At 39.1% G+C, this 23,154-nt stretch overlaps 2 protein-coding genes across 7 annotated transcripts in view; one reads left to right on the plus strand and one right to left on the minus strand.

Annotated features, from left to right (window-relative positions):
* Window positions 1-3,100, minus strand: part of SH3YL1 (SH3 and SYLF domain containing 1) — a 53,592-nt gene extending 50,492 nt beyond the window's left edge. For 2 of the 5 annotated variants that reach the window (XM_074581718.1, XM_074581717.1), the window contains exon 1: window positions 2,182-2,299. In XM_074581718.1, coding sequence (XP_074437819.1) covers window position 2,182 — 1 coding nt within the window. In that variant the 5' untranslated portion in view covers window positions 2,183-2,299. Of the gene's footprint in view, window positions 1-2,181; window positions 2,372-2,914 lie in introns of those variants that run through there. The other 3 variants (XM_074581716.1, XM_074581719.1, XM_074581715.1) reach the window with 3 other exon arrangements.
* ACP1 (acid phosphatase 1) lies at window positions 2,255-22,489 on the plus strand. 2 transcript variants are annotated; one of them, XM_074581721.1, is made up of 6 exons: window positions 2,255-2,617; window positions 11,313-11,386; window positions 11,498-11,611; window positions 16,222-16,283; window positions 20,205-20,310; window positions 21,189-22,489. In XM_074581721.1, the coding sequence occupies exons 1-6, from the start codon at window positions 2,575-2,577 to the stop codon at window positions 21,264-21,266; spliced, it is 477 nt and encodes a 158-aa protein (XP_074437822.1). In that variant the 5' UTR covers window positions 2,255-2,574; the 3' UTR covers window positions 21,267-22,489. The 2 variants fall into 2 exon arrangements, with proteins under 2 accessions (XP_074437822.1, XP_074437823.1); XM_074581722.1 differs by lacking the exon at window positions 11,498-11,611 and adding an exon at window positions 11,667-11,780 and having other exon boundaries at window positions 2,496-2,617.
* The last annotated feature ends 665 nt before the right edge of the window (window positions 22,490-23,154 follow it).

Genomic DNA, 23,154 nt, shown 5'->3' on the forward strand with positions numbered 1-23,154 from the left:
CAAAAAAGCTTCAAGTAAAACAAAGCTGTGCTTTTCTGAAAAAAAAATCCTAAAAACCTTCTTGTTTATTTTCTCACTGGGGACAGAAGCATAGAGAGAACAAAAATGTGACAGACTACAACCCCAGTGTGCACTACCCAATAGCCTCATATGCTATAATAATAACCTACATGAAAAAAAAATATTTGAGTACCTTAACAAAACACAGAAAATATTTAACACTTCTATCAGTAAAAATGTCACCAACATTCTGACCCTCTTATTTCCCCATTTCATACATGTCCCAATTCCCTACGTGCACCTGTAAAATCTAAGAAGTTACTAATTCCCACAATGAATTAATTTCTACAATTAATCATACAAGAAATATTTCTTCAAACTAAAAGGAATAAACACTAAAAAAAAAAGAGTACTTGATATTTATTAATCGAGAGTTCGAAGAGCTCTACCTAAGCTCTTAGATTGTCTTTGTCGCAATAGCATTTCTCTCCCACTAAGTCATACAGCCTATTCTTCATAGCAGCCTTGCATTACAGGCTCTTTTACAACAATGTAATGGATGTTTAAAAAAATCCCCAAATATAGGGACCTTGTTACATCAGAAATAGTAATTCTTAGTGATGAGAAACCATGATACAAGAACTTGTTTTGTGACTTCTGTTACAGTTCATTTCACAAGTATGAAGTTGACATTAACTGAAGAAGGTACAGACTGTGACTGTCTCCCACTACCGAGGGCTGAGAAGGCAGAACAAGGTTTAAGATAACCATCCTCCACACTCCCCTCCCCAAGACACAGAAACATGAAATACTTGATCTCAAGGTTAGAGCTAGGCACACCTACATGTTACACACACAAATACAAACACTGAGTTTTATATGAACTGTGGAATATCCAAGACAACTTCTATATACAGCTTCACTTTCCACCGACCCACAGATGCAGAAAGGTGGTGCTGGTGAATCTATTTCCTATACTGACACCTCAAGGCACTCCAGTTGATAGAAAGCAGGAATGAAGGCACTCTACACTGCTCAGGTGATATAACATGGCAGAGCTACACGCGAGAATTACACAACCGACTCATCTGGCCCCCCTCTCCATCACCGAGGCCTCATCTGATAACTGAGCAGCACCACCGACCCCTCTGGCTCCACCACGTTGCACTCCTGGCCCCTGCAAGCAGACCCACGCGACAGCAGAGTGCTGAAGCACATAAGGAGGCAAATGCTGGATAGAGAATCAATGTTTCTGACTAGCTGTCATTTCCCCTGCAAAGTAAAATAATTAAATATAAAAAAATGCAGTCATAAACCAGCATTTACAATAAAAGTGATGTATGCAGGCCAGCACATGAAGTTGCATAAAAGGAAATGTATCCCATTACACAGAAAATACGTTACATATAAGCTTTGCAGGTTATAACGATTAACTAGTCATCACTTTCATTTCAAAGTCACAGATCTGGCACAAAATTTAGAATCTGGCATTTTTATTTAACTTCAAAAGTACCAATTTTTGACGGCATAACAAGGCAAACAAATCTTAAAAGCAGCAGAGGAATCCAGTCCCAGCCACACCCCGCCACTGCAGGGCCGGCAGCCAGCCTTACAAAACCCAGCCAGGTTTTGTACACGGGATATCCCAACAGATGAAGCCAGATTCAAAAGAAAAAAAAAGAAAAAAAAACGAAAAAATACTCAAGCTTTTCTAGAAAACGAAGAGTGCACGTGCTCAACTTTGCCAGCAGCCTGGTGAGGCCAGTGCCATATTCGACGCGTCTTAAATTTCTACTTGGAGGATGCACTATTCGCGCAACATAGGGCAAGAAGGAAAAATTATTGGGAAAACTAAGCGTGTAAGAGCACCGTAAGCTTGGTTTAGGGCGGGGGTCTGACCGGCTCTGCTCGGCGGGGACCCGCGGGGCAGCAGACCCAGCGGCCCACCGACGGCTGACCGGCCTCCTGGCTCCCCTGTGCCCTCCTGGTGGACCACAGGGGAGGTGGGCGGCTTCCTCACCCCCCGCCATGACCCACCCCAGCGGCTCGCCGGACAGACGGCCGCCCACCCGGGGGGAGGAGGCGGCGGGCAGGACGGAGCAGCCGTCCCCTCAGCGGGGGAAGCCCACCGCTGCAGTTCGCCCGCTGTGGAGCCCACCTGCCCCCCACGGGGATACTCACTCCTGCCCGGGCTAGGGCTGCCTCGCCTCGCCTCGCCTCGCCTCGCTTCCCTTCTCCTCGCCGCCGCCGCACTGGGCCGGGCCCGGGCGGCCCCGCCGAGCCGCGCACCTGCCTCAGGTGAGGCGGGCGGGGCCGAGGCGGCCGCCAACCGCCTGCTCGCCCGCCTGCCGCCCCGTGTCCTGTCCCATCCCGTCCCGTCCGTCTTCCCGCCCACACAGTCCACACATCGTGCTTGGCAGGGGTTCACCGTTCACCCCCCCCTTTTTTTTTTTTTTTCTCAAATCAGGCAAAAATTGTAGCCGACTGTAACGGCCGGTGCCGTAAAGCAAGGCGCAGTCGGCGCGACAGGCGGGAAGGCCCCTTTGCTAGGTGGCTGGCCAACCCCAAGCGAAGATGGCGGCGGGGGAGGCGAAGTCGGTGCTGTTCGTGTGCCTGGGTGAGCAGGGCGAGGGGAGAGGCGGGTCTTCTCTTGTCGCTCTTCGGTCAGGGGCACCGGGCGGGGGTGCGGGGAGAGCGGCGGGGCGGGGCGGGGGGCGCTGCCGAGGGAGCGGTGCCGGGGGAGCGGTGCCGGCCGGCGGGGCTGCGGTTAGGCCCGACCTAGTGACCGCAGATAGAGGGTGGCTCTGCCTCCTGGGGGAGGGCCGGAGTGGTGTCTGAGAAGGGAAGCAGAAAGCAGTATCCATCCCCTTCCCTGTCTTTGTGGTAAGTCGGAGTAATTAGTAGGAAATGACACCTGAAATCCAGCATTGAGAAAGGCGAAGGTTGTCTGTGGGGAAGAGCAGCTCCTCAGTAAACATAAATCACTCAAGGGTATTAACTCCTCAAGGGCAGCCCTAGGGGGTGGTCGTCAGTAGCTTTTTGAAACGGGCTGCCCGGTGCTTAGCTTCCAGAGCAGCAAGGAGGGAAGGGGTACCGTCCAGCCGGGGTCCTGGCTCGCTCTGGCCGCCGCCGTGGCTCCTGGAGGCGCCGCCTGGCACCGGCGGGAATAGGGATGGGGAAAACGATTGGCGTCAGTGGAGAGCGGTCTCTGTAAGAAGAGGGAAAAGATGTTAGGGCTTTAAGTAAAGAAGAGAACTTGGTGGAAGTGCTTTTGATATATGAAATTATGGCCATCATGGAAAGGAATGGAAAGAATAAGGCTTTTTTGAAGGGTTACCTAAATGAAGAATTAGGAATTTATTCTTTTTTTTAAGTAAAGGTATTCTATGTGTTTAAATCATGAATCTCATGTGACAAGAAGTCATGGAAAACAGAAATGTAAATGTGATCAGAAAGGGTTTGAATGCTTTCTTGAAGCTTAAGACGATTCATTACTGATAAGCAATATGATTTTCTGCATGTTCACAACCAACAAATTGCAAACCTGACTACATAGATTACAGGAGTGTGTCCCGTTTTGCGCATACTTTCTCTAAACATCTGCTTCTGCTCCCTTTTGGGAATAACAAGCTACGTGGCTCTTTACTCTGTTCTGGGAGGGCTTTTAACATTATCTGCTGCCTAGCCTTATAATCTTAACTGTGTTCTGAGAGTTGATCCCTGTGAATCCCTGGCGTTTTGCCAGTTTTGTTACAAAACCATTGGTTAATGTGTTGTTGGTTTGTTGGGTTTTTTGCTATCTGCTTTTCTGTTGTAACAGGAGAAATGCAGATTAATTGAATAACAAAACAAGAGTTTAATTCTGTGAAATATGTTCTGATGTTTACCTTAAAGTAAAGTCAGCTCCTAATACTAATTTAGGGAGAACACCCTTTAGTAAGGGATTATCAGTTGCCATATGTTTGGGAGCCAGTGGCATAGACAAAATTTTTGTATAAAAACACCTAAGTAATATGCATCCTTCTTTCCAAACAACATATTTTAAAGGCATCAGTAGTCTTTACAAAACGATTAATACGTATGGGTCTGAAGCCCATGATGGTGATTTGCACTGTAACAAGTTGCTAATCCAGCTGAGTCTCTGAGGAACAGTTGTTAGTGGAAGATAATATAATAATTGAGGTATGAAGTGAAATTATTAATACTAAACTTGAGTAAAGGGTGAACAAGTCAGGACCAATGTTAATGGCATGGATTTTTTAAAATGTTGTAAATAGCTTTTAAATTTCTTCTTCTATGCTACTGGGTTATAAAAAAATAACCATAATAGTATGTGACGTGTGACATAAAATCTAATTGATGTGACAAGCACTGCTTTTTTCCAGTCAAATATATGCTCTTTTCAGTTAAGTTTTGAAGGCAACTTCCTGCCTGAAGTTTCCTTAATTTTTTTTGTTAGTCTTGAAGAGTGATACTTATGGTTTGATAGATTTTTTTTCTTCCTAAATTTTATTAGAAATAATACCTATGGTTATTGCTGAAAAGAGTACTAAACAGATTTCTGTAACGTTTATCTGTAGTATTCTGTGATGGTTAATGAAGCACGTTAATTCTGAAATCTACCACATTCAGTGAGAGCTGAAGTACAAGCCCCAGAAGTAAAAGCCTTAATGAAAAATTACATTTTCTTTCTATGTTATTTTGAAAGAAACCTATTACGTAAGTATCTGTTGACTGTATTCTTTGGTTGTGATGAGATAAGCAGATATTCATCACACAACAAAATACAGTCTAGTTCATGTGCATCGCTAAGTTAATGAGAAGGGTTCCTCATCACTGAGAAATAAATGAAGCACCCAGGAACATTATGTAATTACAGTATATGAAAAGGCACTGGGAAAGAATTTTTTTTTTCATTTAAGGCATAGAAGTAATTAAAATGGGAGGTGAACCAAAATGCAGTTTGCTCTTTTTGCACTTATGTAGCTCATCTAATTAATGGTAGAGTTTCAGAAATGAGCTTATTATGATGCTGTGTTACATAAATCAACCTCTTTCTCTCTGATGGCTTGTCCACTATAACGTAACAAGCTGCATGGGCATCTTAGACCAGGCACTGGCTTACTGGTCTCCTCTGTGTGTGGAGGAATAGTTGTAAGACAGGTGAACAGTAAACAAGTAGGTTTTGGCTAGGTCCTTTGAAAATCGATGCTTGTTGCGAACCACTGAGTGTAAGTATTGCCATCAGAGTTCTAGGCTGCATAAAATAATTTCTAAAATGACAATTAATTTATTGGGTATGAAGAAATTAGATTGCAGTTACAGAGAGATTTGAGTTTCCTAGTTCAGTTGTCACAATCCATTATATGCGTTTAGATATAGCCAGATACAAGGTTTCGTGGGGCAAAATGCCATTTATAGCTGCAGAATGGAAAAGCAATAGGTTGTATGAGACATCGAAGAAGTCATGGAAAACAGCTGCTGTAATGAAGTTTCTTAGCAAGCTGATAAAAAGAAATAATACTATTTTTTGGATAAAGAAGAGCATGTTAGATAAATGTAAGGAAAATACCTTTCTTTTGTGCAGCATTGATAAGATATCTGAAGAATACAATGCCTTATTTAAACTCTGTTTCAGAATGATGCAGAAGTACTAGAGTTGAAAGCACAGTTGTAAAAGCGATTTTGGAATTGGAAAATAAGATTAAGATGTATGCTTAAAAATGTTAAGAGTCTGATTGTTGTGAGTGGGTCCTTATGTGTTGAAAACTTTTATTTTTACTGGGTAACCTTTAGGTTGCTGAGAAAAGCATAATGTTCCAGTGGTTGATAATTCAGTATAATTAATCTTCCTGCAGGGAAAGATTTTTAAAGGGTGAACTTTCATCTGATTAGCTGATGGTTTGACCATTGTGAATCCTGGCAAGTCATATTGCTATTGACATGGATTACATTGACTAAGCTTTGATTGGCTAGGGACCAGTCAAAAAAATCTAATCCTCCCGTAGACATCCCCATTTAGATATCTTGAGCCAAAATTGAGTTCCGCTTAGAAAAATATATATATACCACACATACACATGCTAATATTCAGTTTCTGAGAGAAATCCCACTGTGTGTTAGAAGTAGGGAGGATGTATGGAAGTTAGATGATGTCATTTAGGTAGCTATATACTGAAAAGTTTATCTGAAAGAGTGTAAGTATTCAATGAAATTGATTGTGAATGGAAAGGCCGGGGAATTTGGACTAAAATTGGAGCCTTGAATGGTGCCTTACAAAGCTAATTGAATGCTGAGTGTGACAAGATAGACTTAACTGAGAAGAACTAGGAATCATCATGAAGTTCAGACAGACAGGAATTTGAGTACAGAATGGAACAGAGTGAGTAGAAAGTTTTAAACACTTGCTTATGAAGGGGACCTGGTGGATGATGTAAATGATACTGGGAAGCAGTATTACAGTCACTCAGATGAACTGACTATGCATGGAAAGGTAAGTAGAGTTAAGCAGGTTTTTAAATGTGAGAGGATGAAAGCTAGTAAAACTTCTGTTACAAACAGCAGACAGAAAAACAAACGAAGAGAAAAGCATCTGTTTGCATTTGGGGAAGGTCTGAAGGAGTTAAAGAGCTGAATAAGGAGCAATGAAGATATAAAAACAGTTGAGAGAAGAGATGGTCAGATCAACAGTACCTAGAGATGAGCTATGGACCTGAGCATGAAATGGCTTCAAGTTGTCTTTCCTGTCAGTAGAAATAACACTTCCATTTCTGTATGAGAACGGGTCAAAGATTAATGCACAGACTGGAGTAAGAGCTCTAAAAATTAAGCATTGGCTTGGAAACTGTCAGTGGAATCCTTGTCCCTAGAAAATGAGTGAGAAAGCATGACTCCGTGGAAGTGATCAACAAATCATTCCAGTACTGATTCTGTGACTGAAATGTAAGTCTCTTATCCTTGAATCGTAATATTTTGAGATGTATGTAGGATTTATTTCAATGGGCAGACTCTATCTGGGTACCTTGGGTTCTATTTTTCTATGATTGAAAATGTCACTACGACTTAAAAAGCATGACATCTAAAAAATTAAGGGAGAAGGTGGAGATTCGAGAATTTTAATACTTTTATCTTGTACATAAAAAAAGCATGATCAGACCAGTCAGAAATACAACAAAGGAGAAAGGAATACCAGAGGAGGATAGGTAACAGAGATGAAGTGTAGATGACGTTTAAGGAAAATACGATTAAGTCCAGGGAGGAAGGAAATCTCCCTATGAATCTTTTTGTGAGATTTCCCCTTTGTTCCCCAGTTATGGCTGTCAATCCGTAATTTAGGAAATGCTGCGCATCTGTGAGGAATGTCGACAAAGCCTAGAAAGACAGATGTGGGATGTAAAACTGGATATGAAATGGATAGAAATTATAGTGGGAAAGGGATGATGGCTGGAACGCAAGGATTGAAGTTTGTGTGTGTCAGTGAGATAAGACAGGGCTTTACGTTAATGATGAGATGAATGATAACAGTCGCAAGGAGGAGCCTGGCTAAACAGAGTTGGTTAGGATGAAAATAATATTGCAGAGTATGTGGAGGAAAGGGCTTGTATTAACTCAGATTCTGTCCATAGTCCCCAAGAATAGATTTGAATGGTGACGGCAGTTCTGTAATTGTGTTAATGCCGCCAGTAATATCTGGAATGTGTCATCATGGAAGACATTAATTTTTAAGTCATAAACTAGGTTACGGTTTGTTTCAAAAATAATATAACTGCAGTTTTTAGTTATTGCTAGAAGTGGTAGTTAATATATTTAATCAGTCAGTGATCACGGTGCCATTCATTATGATATTTGATATGGTATCATCAAAGATTATATTTATGGCTTTTATTTTAAGTAGTGAGCAGGATATGGAAGAGTGAAAATTTGTAACAAGTCATTCAATCTAGGTAAAGCAGAAGGTTAAATAAATAGAAAAAGCCATGAAGGATTTATTTCAAAAGTACCATTTTGAAATTCTGGGAGCTAGTTGATGATTTAGTAGGACCAAAAGTATTAATCATTGTTTACTACTGAAATTTTGAGTGTAGTAATGAAGCTTCCTGTTCATGCACAATGGCGTGGGATCATTCATGTGGAGAAAAAATATTATACAGGAAGAAGTGGATGGCCTCAACAGCTGCTGTAATGGAAACAGAATTTAATAGTTTAGAAAGAAGACTTAAAGGTCACCTGTGTGAAACAACAGAGGAGGAGAGGGAATAGACAAATGAGAAGCAGGGGATTATGATCGCAAATTTGATACCTCTGAAGGAGTCAAATGTGATTGTGGAAGTTATCAAAGGTTATTTTCAAAAGAGCTAAGTAAATATTTCAAACATTTTTTAATAAAAAAGGTTGGTAAAAACTTTCGCTGCAGTGTAGCCTGTGGTTTTATTTGTCCGTATTCAAGAAAAATAAATTTGAATTAGAGCAAGTGAAGAGTTAGCTTAACTGGAGTGATTAAGGGTCAGCTAATTTCATGAGGAGACCGAGAACTTGGTTTGTTTAGTTTAGCACAGCTATGCTTGACAAGGGTTCTGTATCTGTTGAAGGAAAGAAAGGTTTTTAAGACAGTGATGTTAAACAAGATCAGATGAGCATAGACTTCCAAGAGTAATTATTAAGTGGGAATTGGAAGTTTTCAGGCTATTACAGGAAATAAGTAGCTGGAATAGGCTTTTAGGATAGATGATGCTTTTTAAAAGAGAGCTTGATGTGTTTGTAAAAGAAGTGATGTTGTATATGCCTGCAATATCAAAGGATTGGGCTCATTGATTATAGAGGTTCTCTTCTGTCTTATGCTGTATGTTACCATGTTCCCTCTGTTTCCTATTAAAATTATATTGCTTAATGCTTAATTCATTTACTCAATTAAAGAAGTGAGATTTACTTTCTAATTTATTACCATATTCTGTCACATTTTTATAATGCATAAGTACTAACCTGTTTTCTCAGTTACTTTAAATAAAACTAACTTTTTCCTGTTTTATTTTTATTCCAAGACTGATTTAATGTCTCTGCTTGGAATAAACTAGTTCATGCAAAGGAAATAGTATGCTTTCTCCTGGAACAACATCTGCCTTCAAAATTCACATAATGTTTCAGCAAGAACAGTTTCTCAATGTTTAGCCAGTTTCTTTTGCCCATTTAATGATTTGATGTTCTCTAAAACTTTGATAGCAAATTTGTATTACTTCAGTGGTTTGCTTCCCACTTAGTTTGTGGGGTTTTTTTTCATAGTTGGCGTGATTGACAGCAAGTTATTAAATGTCCAGGTCATAGCAGCTTCTTTCTCTTTAGCAGTGAAGCTTCTACCTTGATATTTTCTTTGAAAATATAGTCATGAAAATGAGTCTTAGTCCCTGATTTGAAAATTTCTTTTTGCTTCCAGAAATTTAGCTTTGTTCATGGGCATTTCATTTTTATGCTGTTTGAGATTTGGAAAGAATTTAATCAGTAGTAGAAGAGTGACTTATTTAAAGGTATAGAAATGAGTGCTGCCATTTGTGGTATTTTATACTTATCTGCTCAAAAGTCAGAGATGAGCAAAGTCATGTGTTCTCTCTGATGGAAAGTGAAGATTTGTTTGTATGATTTATTGTGCATTTGAGTGACATATCAAATACTATGAATATCTATCTAGTACTCAGAATTTCTGAAGGATGAAAAGGTAGAAAGAGTTAAAGTAATAGTTGAATAGGCTTTTTATTGTTGTTGAGATATTTCATTCTTCAAAGAATATGTATTTTTGCATGCATGTTTGAGAGTTCTACTTTAGATGGTTAACTTAGTTACAGCTTCAGCAGTGGAGCAAAAATGATGCAGATTTCTAATTTTTAACAGGGTTCTATTTCACTGTTGAAATAGGTTCTTACTGAAAATAAGGTGAGATCAAGTGGATAGCGCAATTGGAGCCCATTGGAAGGGAAGACTGATTATGTATTTATATAACTAAGTACTTTAACTGTTTGGTGGCTGATTGACAGCACTTCAGCTTTGCCATGTTTTGTTCCTAATCCTCCATATTTTGGATCAAAAAAATTTAGAAAATTTATTTTCCTGAGGTGGTTTTCAAGCTTGTATAACTGATTTGATTTTGGGGGGGTTTGGAATTGTCCAAAAGTTTTTGTTAGCAGATAGGTAGTAATGTAAACACTTCAGGCAAATATTCATGATTCTCCAGTAAACATTAGTTGAAACTTGCCAGTGTGTAGGAAGATTCGAAGATACAGATTATTTACTGCCATTTAAATTCTGTAGTTTTGCCTGGTCTTCTGTGATCGTGGATTGCTTATGGAACAGAATAAGAGAGCAGTGTGCTTACACAATATTCCTCCTATTTATTTTGATAAGTTACATCTTTTCATATAATGATATGCATTTCAAGAGACTGATGGATAGTATAGAATCATAGAATGATTTAGGTGGGAAGGGACCTTCAAAGATCATCTAGTCCAACCCCCCTGCCACAGGCGGGGACATCTTTCATTAGATTACATCGCTGAAAGCCCCATCCAGCCTGACCTTGAACACTTCTAGTGATGGGGCATCTACCACCTCTCTGGGCAACCTGTTCCAGTGTCTCACCGCCCTCATAGTAAAAAAAAATTCCTTCCTTATGTCCAATATAAATCTACCCTCTTTCAGTTTAAAACCATTACCCCTTGTCACTACAGCCCCCTTTATATACAGAAAGGCCACAATAAGGTCTCCCCAGTCATTCTTTTCTCCAGGCTGCGCAACCCCAGTTCTCACTCAGAGGTGTTCCATGCCTCTGATCATCTTCATGGCCCTCCTCTGGACGTGCTCCAACAAGTCCATATCTTTCCTGTGCTGGGGACCCTAGAGCTGGACACAGTGCTTCAGGTGGGGGTCTCGAGAGTGGAGCAGAGGGACAGAATCACCTCCCTTAAGCTGCTGGCCACGCTTCTTCTGATGCACCCCAGGATACGGTTGGCTTTCTGGGTTGCAAGTGCACGCTGCCAGCTCATATCCGGTTTTTCACCGACCGGTATCTCCAAGTCCTTCCCGGCAGGGCAGCTCTCAATCCCTTCAGCCCCCAGCCTGTGTTGATACTGGAGACGGCCCCATCCCAGGTGCAGAACTCTGGGTTTCCACCCTTGCAGAATCTCTTGGGTTATAACAACATAAGCAATCCACATTTTACCTAAGTAAATAAAAATCTTTAATCTGATCTGTGCTGACAAATCCACACAATTATTGATTTGTTTGTTTTTAATCATCTGAAATTGCACTTTAATCTCCTGTTTCTATAGGAAACATTTGTCGCTCTCCAATAGCTGAAGCAGTTTTCAGAAAACTTGTAACTGATGAAAAACTTGAAAGTAAGGTAAGCTATTTATTTCTGTTCCTGCCTAAGAAATAACTGTTTCATAGCCAGTTAGCAGAAATACAAGCAGTGAGAAAGGAAACATAAAAATATAAATTTGTTTTTCTGTAGTGGAGGATAGACAGTGCAGCGACATCTACCTATGAAATAGGAAGCCCTCCTGACTATCGAGGACAGACTTGCATGAAGAAGCATGGCATTACCATGAATCATATTGCCAGGCAGGTACTGTACTTTAATTTTCTTTAAATATGTGTATGTATTTGTTTTGTTGTTACAGTGGATGACAGACAGTGCTGCTGTTTCAGACTGGAACGTGGGGCGCTCCCCAGATGCAAGGGCTTTAAGCTGTCTAAGAAATCATGGCATTGAGACAGCACATAAAGCACGGCAGGTAGAAGAGAGTATATTTTCTTTCTTATTCATACCCATGCTTTGTTTAGACCTAACCATCACAATCACAGAAGTAATTTGACCAATGCATGGTTAAGCATCAAGTAATAAATACTATGTGCAGTTTTTCAAAGGACTCCAAAGTGGCCGAACTCTTCTAGTTGAGGTTAGTGAGTTTCTTGTTGTTAAGCTTCATTGGAAGTATAACTAGGAAGCATTGGAGCAGTTTTTGCATTATAGAAGAATCCTGCCTTCAAATATTTAGTATTTTGGGCATTTTTATGAAACTTTTTTGTAATACTTTTTAAAAATGGACTTATTTAGTAATCTGTGGTGCTTCTTTCAGCAAGGCATTGTAATACCTGTTCACCCATCACAGAAAGCTTCTGCTCTTGCATGAAGATCTTTTTAAAAGATTTAGAGTGCTAAATAAGAACAAAGGCACTCAAACCTAAGATTAGTAGCACGGTTGGTGGTAACTTCGTCGAAAAACATATCCTTGAAGCATTCTTAAGTCAGAGACAGGTTTGTCACTTGGTGAAATCCTCTTAAGTTTTACCAAAATTAATCTTGGTTTTCGTTAACAAAAGGACATTTATTTCCATGTTGTATTCCAGAGAGATCGGAGGTAAATAAATGTGTCTGCATCTATTTAAATCATTCAGACACTCAAATAAATGCACATAACTTACTTCAGTTAACTATTCTCTGGATATAAGATATTCCTTTAGGGCTTGACCTTTACTTAGCCTGAGTTTATGCCACTAGTTCTTGTACTGACAAAAAGATCAAGTAGTCTTGTTATTATCTTCCATTTCTGTTCCCTTCAGAATTTTACTAGACCTTACTGAGGTCATACTTACTTTTTTCACTTTCAAAGACTACATGTTTAGTTTTTTAACTTTGTAAAATAAATTCTCTCAATTAGTGAGTTGCCCTCTGCTGACCTCTCCTGATGCTAATCTCTGTTATATAATAAGACAAACGGACTGAGCACAACATCGTTTCAGATTTTCAATGTTTTACTATTAGAATAATTACTAGAAAAAGTCTGTTATGATCTTTTCCTCTTACAAGTTCTGGACTTACTATTTATCAGTGCTTACAAACAGCATTATTTATCATTATACAAGCTAAATGGTACTGAAATTAATCAGTCAGTGTTTCAGTCACAGTAGTGTAACGTGTCTGTATTCTTAAAAGATAAGCCTTGGAAACTCGAGAACTGTTATTGGTATTACTAGAGTGGTTTTTGAGCAGTTAAACTGAAGCAAAGCATCCAAAACCAGTTGATTCTCTGCCTTGAAACAAATCTGTGTATTCTCCTTTGGCAGAGGAGGAATAAAAACACTTCAATGAAGACATTTGCTTATACGTTCTGGCAAAGGAAGAGATTTTTAAAGCAGAAGAGCCTAAAATGTTACATATACAGGGAGAGGAAATTAACAAGAATGAGACTATAAAATGAAAGTCTTAACAGGATGAAAATTTGTCTAAAACATCCCAGTACAAGCAGGTTTTTTCATAAAGAAAATTTTCAAATCCCTGAACTACAAATAACTGTTGATTTTGCACTGATGTTAACTATGTAACTTGAATATTTTTTTTCAAACTTCTGTTGAATGGTCTCTGCTGATTCTCTGAAGTGTGGACCTGATATGGTCTTGTGGTACTTTTGGGGAAGAGAGGGACTCGATAGTGTAGAATAGGACTTTTCAGAGTAGTCAGGTTAGTACAAGTGGAAGTGTATTTGTTTCACTATCGGAGACAAACTGAAGGACAGAATTTTGTGTATGACTTGTTTCAGAGCAGATTAAGAAAGATTTAATACAGAAGCTGCAGAAATAGAGAGGAGGGATTTGTCTTCTGTTGCCTTTGAAATGCTGTCATAAGATGACTACCTCATGCAATTATCCTCTTCTCTCCTGTGGAAAACTGTTACCCACCCAGTGAAAGGCACTTTCTTTCATGTAATTTTGTGCATAATTATGATAATCATGGATTGTATCTTTTTTTTTTATTCAAAACTGACATAAATGCTACAAGAATGATTTATGTAAGATAGAATGTTAAATTGGTTACATCCTACCATCATATACAATGATGGCTTAAGTGAATTTTAAGTGAAAAGTGAAGTATAAAAATAAATGTATATATTTATATATAAAAATAAAGAGTTTGTTAACATTTTATTTGATGGTAGGTTGCTGTATGTTTATGCATCCATTGAAATTCTGTAAGCTCTTAGTCTTCATGCACAAAACAGATAGCTATTAATCAGTTTCACTTTTATTCATGCTGAGGCCAGAATTTCTGTGACTCATGCTGTGCATTTGCCTTAAATATGAAATTGAGATTAGAGGAAGGTTGTATTGAACGGCGCTTCACAGCTGGATAAATTTGAGGACTACTGTCTCTCTTTCTTTTGTTTTTAGACAGAGAAAAGGAGATTTCCCTTCTGTAAACAACGGGAAATGTTTAACAAATAAATTAGAAAGATGATGTGTTTCTCCATTGATAGTCTTTAATAATGGTCATGTGCATTTTAATGTAAAGTTACAGTTATCTGTGTAGTTCCATCCACAGTTGACTGCTTGAGCTCCATTTCTTTTATGTCATCAATTTCTTCCCCCAAAATAGAAGTTTTCATAGTTTTGAGGAATATCTTCAGTTTACTGGAGTTTGCTCCACTAGGCTTTTTGTATCTGATATTACTGTGGGGCTTAAGAGCACAAGCCAACCAGCAGTCTTGGGTTTTTTTGGCTGCATTTCCAACTGTGTTAGTGCTGGTTTATAGGGCAGTAACTGTCAAGTTGTCAAGTACACAGAGAGAGTGGGAAGTGGGACAGGTGTGTTTTACTTTTCACTGTTTTTTATTTTATTCTTGCATATGTCTGTGCTACAAAGAAATCTATGCCCACGTATTTTCATAGGGGCCACTGTTTAGCTGTGTAGAGCAATCAGAAGCAGCTTGTAGAGGTACTGCTTAGAGTTGCCAGGAAAACAGAGCTATTTCCACTGCAAAAATATTTTCATAGGTCAAAGGCACTGCATGAATACAGCAAATATTTTTACAGTGAAAATAAACAAGTCTGCATTTGTTTTCACCATTAACCCTTTCTTTTCAAATGCTTCCCCCACCCTGCTTCTCCTTGTGTGGAATGTTTCATTTATGGCTTTAGTCTCGTGATAATTTCTGTAGGTCTCTTCTTACTCTCTGGTATGGGAGCTTAATCAGTATCTATTTGCTGTTTGCACAGAAAATAAGTGGGTGTTTTGCTATCTAAAACTCTTTTTTAATATGTAAATAATTTTTACAAGTTAAAACTCTGACTTAGAGGATAATGTGTTTTGCCATTTTGTCTTGTTCACTTGCTTGGTCGCTTCTCTAGGCCATACTTCCCAGAGACGCCTGCCAGAAAAAAACTGTATTGAATGAACTTTCCAAGTTTCTTGGTTATGATACTACACATAAGACTATGCGTGAAATGCAGTCTTAATGTAAACTCATTATAGATTTTATTCCATTTATTCATCCTCATTATGGATGCTTGGTTCAGCTATCTTATACTAGCATACTGTTCATTGTGGTCATGGTCTGGGAAGATTTTACCCTAAAAATAAGGCTTAAGTGTAAACAAAAATATAATTATACTGGTAAAAATCTGCAGCCATCCTTATTCCAATACAGATAACATTAGTACTGAAGTTAGTGGTTTATCTGCAATGTTTGCCTACCTGACTCTGAACTTGGATCCCTGAATTTAGTTAATATTCATGTTCGGGAGTCAGTAAGCTACAGGAAAGAAAAAGAACAGATAGTATGATGGTAGGAAGATGTACATTAAATCCCAGATTTTTTTCCACATCATACCATAAATTTTGTGAACTTACATGGCCTAAAATACTGTGAATGCGTTTGTCTTTAAGAGATTATAACTCATATCATCATACTTCAGCTTTGAATTTCATTTGGTATCTCTTTCTGTGTAGTGACAAATTTCTAGATTGGAAGTATTGCAACTGATTCCAGGGTACCTACATTTTTGTTTTCCTATCAATAAAGTAATTTGTGTACACTTTTATTGCATGGCTTCCACGACTGGAAACCTGCCTTAGTTTTAGTAATTGGAAAACATTAGAAATGTCATTTGTAATGGTGTTCTAAGTTGATGCATGAGATGTTTTAAAAAAAAAAAAAGGTATTAGTAAAATTGCTACCTTGTTTTTTTTGTGGAAAACTTGCAGAAGTGGATAAATAATCATGGCAAAGTAATTTTAAAATGCCTTAAGGTACTGTAAAAGTTGAAAGTACGCAGTTGTATTCTTTCCACCTGTCTCTCTCTAAATAAATCAGAACTACAACATTTGAAAATACTTTTTTTCCACTTTTTATAAATCAAGCACAGTTTGTAGGCTAAAGCACATATCTTTAATTCTAGGTTACTAAGGAGGATTTCCAGACCTTTGATTATATACTTTGTATGGATGAGAGCAATCTAAGGTAACGTATGAAGAAATGGAACAAATTCATATGTATACTTGTAGTGATGTCTCAAAAGTAATTTTAAAGACAGATGTCATGCTTTACTGCTTAGTTTGTCTTGGATTTTTTGGGTTTGAGTTTTGGTTTGTTTTTTTTTTTGTATGTGCGTGTGAATAATATCCTAACAGATGAGTTCTTCACTTCTAAGTTTAATGAGCTAGAACTCAGTGGTTTATTTGTGTGTTACATGCCACTCCAGGATTAAGGATATGGCAATTCAGTATACTTCGTGCTGTAGATGTGCAGCTGGTGCAGATACAGTTAAGAATGAGGACATACTGTCTTGATCAAAGTGATGTGTTTTTCTAATTGCATGAGATCTAAAAGACACTGTGGAAACTTGGAAGGGATTAACTGTGGTGTGGGGTTTTTTGTTTTGTTTTGTTTTTTCCTTTTTTAATAGAAATAGAGTGAGCTCTGAAATAAGTAAAGTTGTTAGCTGGGGGAAATCTTGTTTGTTACTGTTAGCCATGTTCTAATTAGGTCTGTCTTTGAGACAATTTACACTTCAGAAAGATATGGTGAAGTAGCTGCCTAGTATGAAAATTTGGATATCATTGGCAAAATTTCTACGTAATTACATACATATTGATGATTGGGGTTAAGGGGCTGAGCATCAATAAACTACAAGTGTCAAAGTGCTTGTAAGGATTATTGCTTGTAAAGTTAGTTTAAAAAAAACCAAATAAATAACCCCCAAATACCCCAACCAACAGCAAAACAAAACCCAAATAAAACTGTTAGTTGCACATAAAGACTTTTATAAGCAGCACCAGTTAACCGAAATAAGTATTGTTTTGTTGAATTTTCTAGAATGTATTGAATGACCTCTTACACAGCCTGCACGAATGAAGGGTATATAGCCCTTGGCTTCGTTGCAGCGTGTCAGGCAAAGATGTGACTGGGCTTACTTCTATTTTCACTTGAATTCTTAAATGGAAGCTTACTTCTGTATTAACAACATATATGATACAAGCTGTAGAGCAGAAGAAACGTCACAACTATAACAGGGATATTGCTACTGTTATACTTAAGTTTCACCTTACACTTGCACCCAGTTCAACCATTTTCCCTGGGCATGCCCATTCGTAGCACTGGGAGGGCAAACTGATTCTGGGTGTTGATGGAGTGCCTGTCATATCAGAAATGGAAGATTTGGGACATCCCTTTTCCTTCCAGAGCCACCTGGCCCCCTCTTGTTTATTAAGTGGTATGCGAGAAGCCTTGAAGGAAATCATTAGACTTTTTTTAATAATAAAAAGCTAGAGAATTTATTGCAAATCTGTAAATTTAAGCAATAACTTCTTAGTTGAAACAGAAGTCCTGATTTTATTCAAGGAAAAACAGTGTTGTGGCCTTACTGCTATTTCTAAACTATCTGAAATTAATTTCTTAATCAGAATTCACTAATAATTAGAATTTAAATTCTTAAAACTGATTATACTTATCACTGTAAGTATTTACAGGGGTTTTTGCCTTTTTTTTTTTTAACGCTGCCTAAGTAAAATGATGATTTGGTATGCAGATGTGAAATATCAAAAGAATTTAGTATGTTCTGGCTGTTTGGCATTGTGAAAATCTTAGTACTGAGCTGCTTGTAATCTGAAGATGATGAGAGGTACATTTTAACTGCATTTGGGATAATGGACAGCCATTTGTAAGTAGATGGGGAAAATACCATCTCAAAACCAGTATGTTTTATCAATGGGAGGCAGTGTAGAAGAAAGAAGATGTGACAACTGCTGAAATGTTGTAGTATCATAGAATCATAGAATTGTTGAGGTTGGAAGGGACCTTTAAGATCATCGAGTCCAACCTTTAGCCTACCCTGACAAGAGCCACTTCTAAACCATGTCCCTAAGTGCCCCATCTACCCTTTTTTTAAACACCTCCAGGGATGGTGAATCCACCACCTCCCTGGGCAGCCTATTCCAATGTTTAATAACCCTTTCAGTGAAAAAATGTCTCCTAATATCTAATCTAAACCTCCCCTGACGTAACTTGAACCCGTTTCCCCTCGTCCTATCACTTGTCACCAGGGAGAAGAGGTCAGCCCCCATCTCTCTACAACCTCCTTTCAGGTAGTTGTAGAGGGTGATAAGGTCTCCCCTCAGCCTCCTCTTTTCCAGGCTAAACAACCCCAGCTCCCTCAGTCGTTCTTCATAAGGTTTGTCCTCCAGACCCCTCACCAGCTTTGTAGCCCTTCTCTGGACACGCTCCAACACCTCAATGTCCCTCTTGTAGCGAGGGGCCCAAAACTGAACGCAGTACTCGAGGTGGGGCCTCACCAGTGCCGAGTACAGGGGGATGATCACTTCCCTAGTCCAGCTCACCACACTATTCCTGATACAGGCTAGGATGCTGTTGGCCTTCTTGGCCACCTGGGCACACTGCTGGCTCATATTCAGCTGGCAGTCCACCAACACTCCCAAGTCCTTTTCTGTCGAGCTGCTTTCAAGCCACTCTGCCCCAATCCTGTAGCGCTGCATGGGGTTGTTGTGTCCCAAGTGCAGGACCCGGCATTTGGCCTTGTTGAACCTCATACCATTGGTCTCAGCCCATCGGTCCAGCCTGTCCAGATCCCTCTGCAGAGCCAACCTACCCTCAAGCAGATCAACACGCCCGCCCAGCTTAGTGTCATCTGCGAACTTACTGAGGGTGCATTCGATCCCTTCATCCAGATCATTGATAAAGATATTAAAGAGAACCGGCCCCAGCACCGAACCCTGGGGGACACCACTTGTGACTGGACACAACTGGATTTAACTCCATTTACCACCACTCTCTGGGCACGGCCATCCAGCCGGTTTTTTACCCAGCGAAGAGTACACCTGTCCAGGCCATGAGCAGCCAGTTTCTCCAGGAGAATGCTGTGGGAAACAGTGTCAAAAGCTTTGCAAAAATCCAAGTAGATAACATCCACAGCTTTTCCCTCATCCACTAAGTGGGTCACCTTATCATAGAAGGATATTAGGTTTGATAGGCATGACCTGCCCTTCACAAACCCATGCTGACTGGGCCTGACCACCCTGTTCTCCTGCATGTGCCGTGTAATGGCACTGAGGAGGATCTGTTCCATGACCTTCCCAGGCACCGAGGTCAGACTGACTGGCCTGTAGTTCCCCGGATCCTCCTTCCGGCCCTTCTTGTGGATGGGTGTCACATTTGCTAACCTCCAGTCAGCTGGGACCTCCCCGGTTGTCCAGGACTGCTCATAAATGATGCAAAGTGGCCTGGCGAGCACTTCCGCCAGCTCTTTCAATACCCTTGGGTGGATCCCATCCGGCCCCATAGATTTGTGCACCTCCAGGTGCTGAAGCAGGTCCCTCACCATTTCCCTTATGTCAAGGGGAGGACAGGTCTTGCTCACCAATTTACTATTTGCTGTTAATTGAATGTAGTAGGATTCACATGAGTTAGAGGCAGTGTTGAGACAATTTGCAGCATACCAATATAAAACACCAGTTTTGAACAGATGGCAGAAGCTTACTCATACTTCTGGGAAAATATCTAGATACTTTTCATTATTTTTGTTTAATACAAGCTAAAGATAGATATTGAAAGTTCTAATGATTAATTTGCAGAAGAAGTTGATGAACTGACTGTTACGAAGTTCTGTTAAGCCTTAGGTCGAGTGCCTGACTGCTTGTTTATGCACTGAATTAAGTTTATGTTTATGTCCCCTATACTCAATCAAAAAAACCCCACATAACAAGAAAAAAACAAAAACAAGCAGCAGCATAGAGACTCCACAGAACTGATTAAATCCAGACGCATATTATTTTCCTGTTCTCTAGAAACAGTCATGAGCATCTCATGCTGATGCCAAAAACGTTCTGAAGAAAAATTCATGGGAAAATTTTATTTTCTTTTTTACAGAGATCTGAAAAGGAAAGGCAACCAAGTTAAAGACTGCAAGGCCAAAATTGAACTACTTGGAAGTTATGATCCACAGAAACAACTTATCATTGAAGATCCATACTATGTATGTGTAAGAAATTCTTGGGGTGGCTTGATTAAAAATTGTGTACATATAGCATATAACATTTCCAGATCCCACAGTTAACATGTGACATATAACATGTTATACAAAGCCAAGTGTTAACATAGTTTTTTTTTAAATGACTTAACAAGACAATATAAATTATTGGGATAGGAAAGGAAAAACGTGTCTTTATGCTTATAACAATTATTTAAATTTAAATAATGCAATGCAGCTATATTTCCAATATTGGGTGAAGCCCTGGTTGGTCAGCGCCCTTGCAAAGAGGATGTAATCAGGGAAGATAAAGACCAAGACATGGTCAGAGAAGGTCAAAGAAGTTGAATAATTTCAAGCCAAGAGCAATCAGTTAGATTAAGATTCTTCAGTTTAGGAAAGAGAAGTGGATGAAGATACAGTGGGGTTCTATAAAATCTTGATATCATGGGAAAAGGTAAAGAATTGCTGTTCATTACCCAAGAAGTTGAGAAGATCAAATGGCATTAGCGGGAAGTGGGTTCAAAACAAAAAGACTTTTTTTTTTTTTTTTCCACACAGTGCTTCATAAAACTGTGAAACTCAACATGACAGGTTACTGTGAATGCATGGGGCGGGTGGGGCAAAGGCTTGTAAGGGCTCAAAAAGTGAATGGAGGGAGTATGTGAAGGAAAGTTCATCCAGGACTGTTGAGTACAAAGTCACAGTGTTTGGCTGTGGAAATTCCTGAGCTGCAAAAACTATCACCAAGTATTTGTACTGTTCTTACTCTTCCCTAATGTCAGCTATTTGCCATTACTTACAGCAGGAAACTACTTTGCAAAAATTTTTCATTTGAACCAATGTTACTATTCTTACATTCTTTTTCCTCTGTTCTTTTCTAGGGGAATGAAAAGGACTTTGAAACTGTTTACGAGCAGTGTGTTAGATGCTGTAAAGCATTTTTGGAGAAACCTCATTAATGCTTCATCATTTTATTTCTAAAAGAAAATAATTAAGTTCTCCTGAAATACGTAAGGTTTACTTGATTCATGTATTTAAATTGCAAAACTATTCCTCAGTAGGTTCAAAACTTTTTCATTTTATGTTTCAGCTTTTCTGTCATCTAATTAAAAAAATATAGAAAAGTTTTATTTGGATTAGATGATAAACCATTTTGTCACACATCAATGTAATAGTAAAGTCTATAATTCAGAATAAATTTACCTGTAAACTCTTCCAGTGCTTTCTCACAAGCACTGCAGAAGTAGCATCTTGCTTCTTTCTGTGCTGCCCTAACTAAACGGAGGTCTTCTCATTGTGCCCTTAGTGGATTAACTTAAATAAACTTTCAGTGGGGGTCTGCGAGATAATAGTTCATGTATGATAACTTAAGCGTGTCATCCTAGTGTCGTTAGACAGCCTTTGGACTGAGGCTGTTTCGTATTCAGCTTGCCAGGCTAAAAGAACTGCCTGCCCCTGGACAGGCATTGCTCTTGGCACTATTTCAAAGCTTAAACAAGCAAAAGCCTCTGCGTGTGTCATCAGGATCCTGTGAAAACGTGGTTTTATATCAGTTTCAATGCTCAGTTATTCAAAGAAGAAATAATTTTTGTTCTAGTACATTTTTATACTAATTAAGAGGAACTTGATTCAGAAGTAGTGATTGATATTAGTAGGACTTCTCTGGCTCGTCTTCCTGTCTTCAGTTCCTAGCACACTGATACAAGTACATGTAACGTAGCATTTACTTTGAGGACAAAACAGGTCATCTTAAAAGCCTAAATGTGAAATGTACATTTTGTATCTCATGGTAGTAAAATATGCAAATCCATGCCATAATGCGAGTTCCTGTGTGCGTGTCAGACAGTATTTTCAGATTTACTCAGGAGAATGTCAAAAGTGTTCTCTTAGACTATAGTTCAACCTGAAGTCAGTCCCTCTGTAATACAATACAAAGTTAACAGAAGGCCAGTAAGTAGAATGTTCTGCTCTTGTACAAAAATTTATTGCTTTGTAAAAATCCATGCCTGTTTGTCTGAATGTCAGCTTTTATTTCTGCCTTACGTAACATAAATGTACTGAGATCAGTGATGTAACCAATACCATGATAACTTTCCTATTTTGAATGATACCAACATTGGTATGAACTACCATTACCACATTATCTGTAAAACTGGATCTATAAAATTTGCTTTCTTATTTATTTAGTCTTGGTTTTGCCTCTGTCTGCCCTCCAAAGAGTAGCCTCTGTATTTGTTACTCTCCCTTCTGGGAGAGGGATACATTTTCATAGAGGATCCTGTTATTCCTGGGGAGGGAGGAATCCTGGTGTCACTCTGGGTGTGCTGCAGGCTGCACAATGGGGATTAAGTTTCCTGGGACTCCTGCTGTAGGACAGCTGCGTTTGTGTTAGTGAAGTTTCTGTTTTGTGCTAAAATTTCAGCCAGACATAAAACTGAAGAACCTGCTTACAAAAAAGGCAAGTGGTAGATGGAACACTTCAATACAGAAATCACGATCTTTGTGCATTACTGCATTACCAATAGTTTTGACTTTTAAAGAACAAGCTAGGAATTTACAAGTTAATAGCGGTTTCACTTCAGGGACAAAGAGTAATACATATAATATTTCAGGTCAGATCAAGCACTGACCTTGGAAAAAATTATTCTCCATTTCTTTTATGAATCCTTTGACAAAATAAATGAGGGAAAATGATGGGCAGTTAGGGACAAACCATCTTAAATGTGGTTTTGTGCACTAATCTCAGAACTGGAAGTATTTAAGTGTAATCTAATGTTATTCTCTGCCAGAATTACCATTTAAAATATTGCAGTGAAAGTAAAATAGCTCAGGAGATTGAGAACGTGA

Source organism: Larus michahellis, chromosome 3 (assembly GCF_964199755.1).
Source record: "Larus michahellis chromosome 3, bLarMic1.1, whole genome shotgun sequence".
Classification (NCBI taxonomy): Eukaryota; Metazoa; Chordata; class Aves; order Charadriiformes; family Laridae; genus Larus; species Larus michahellis.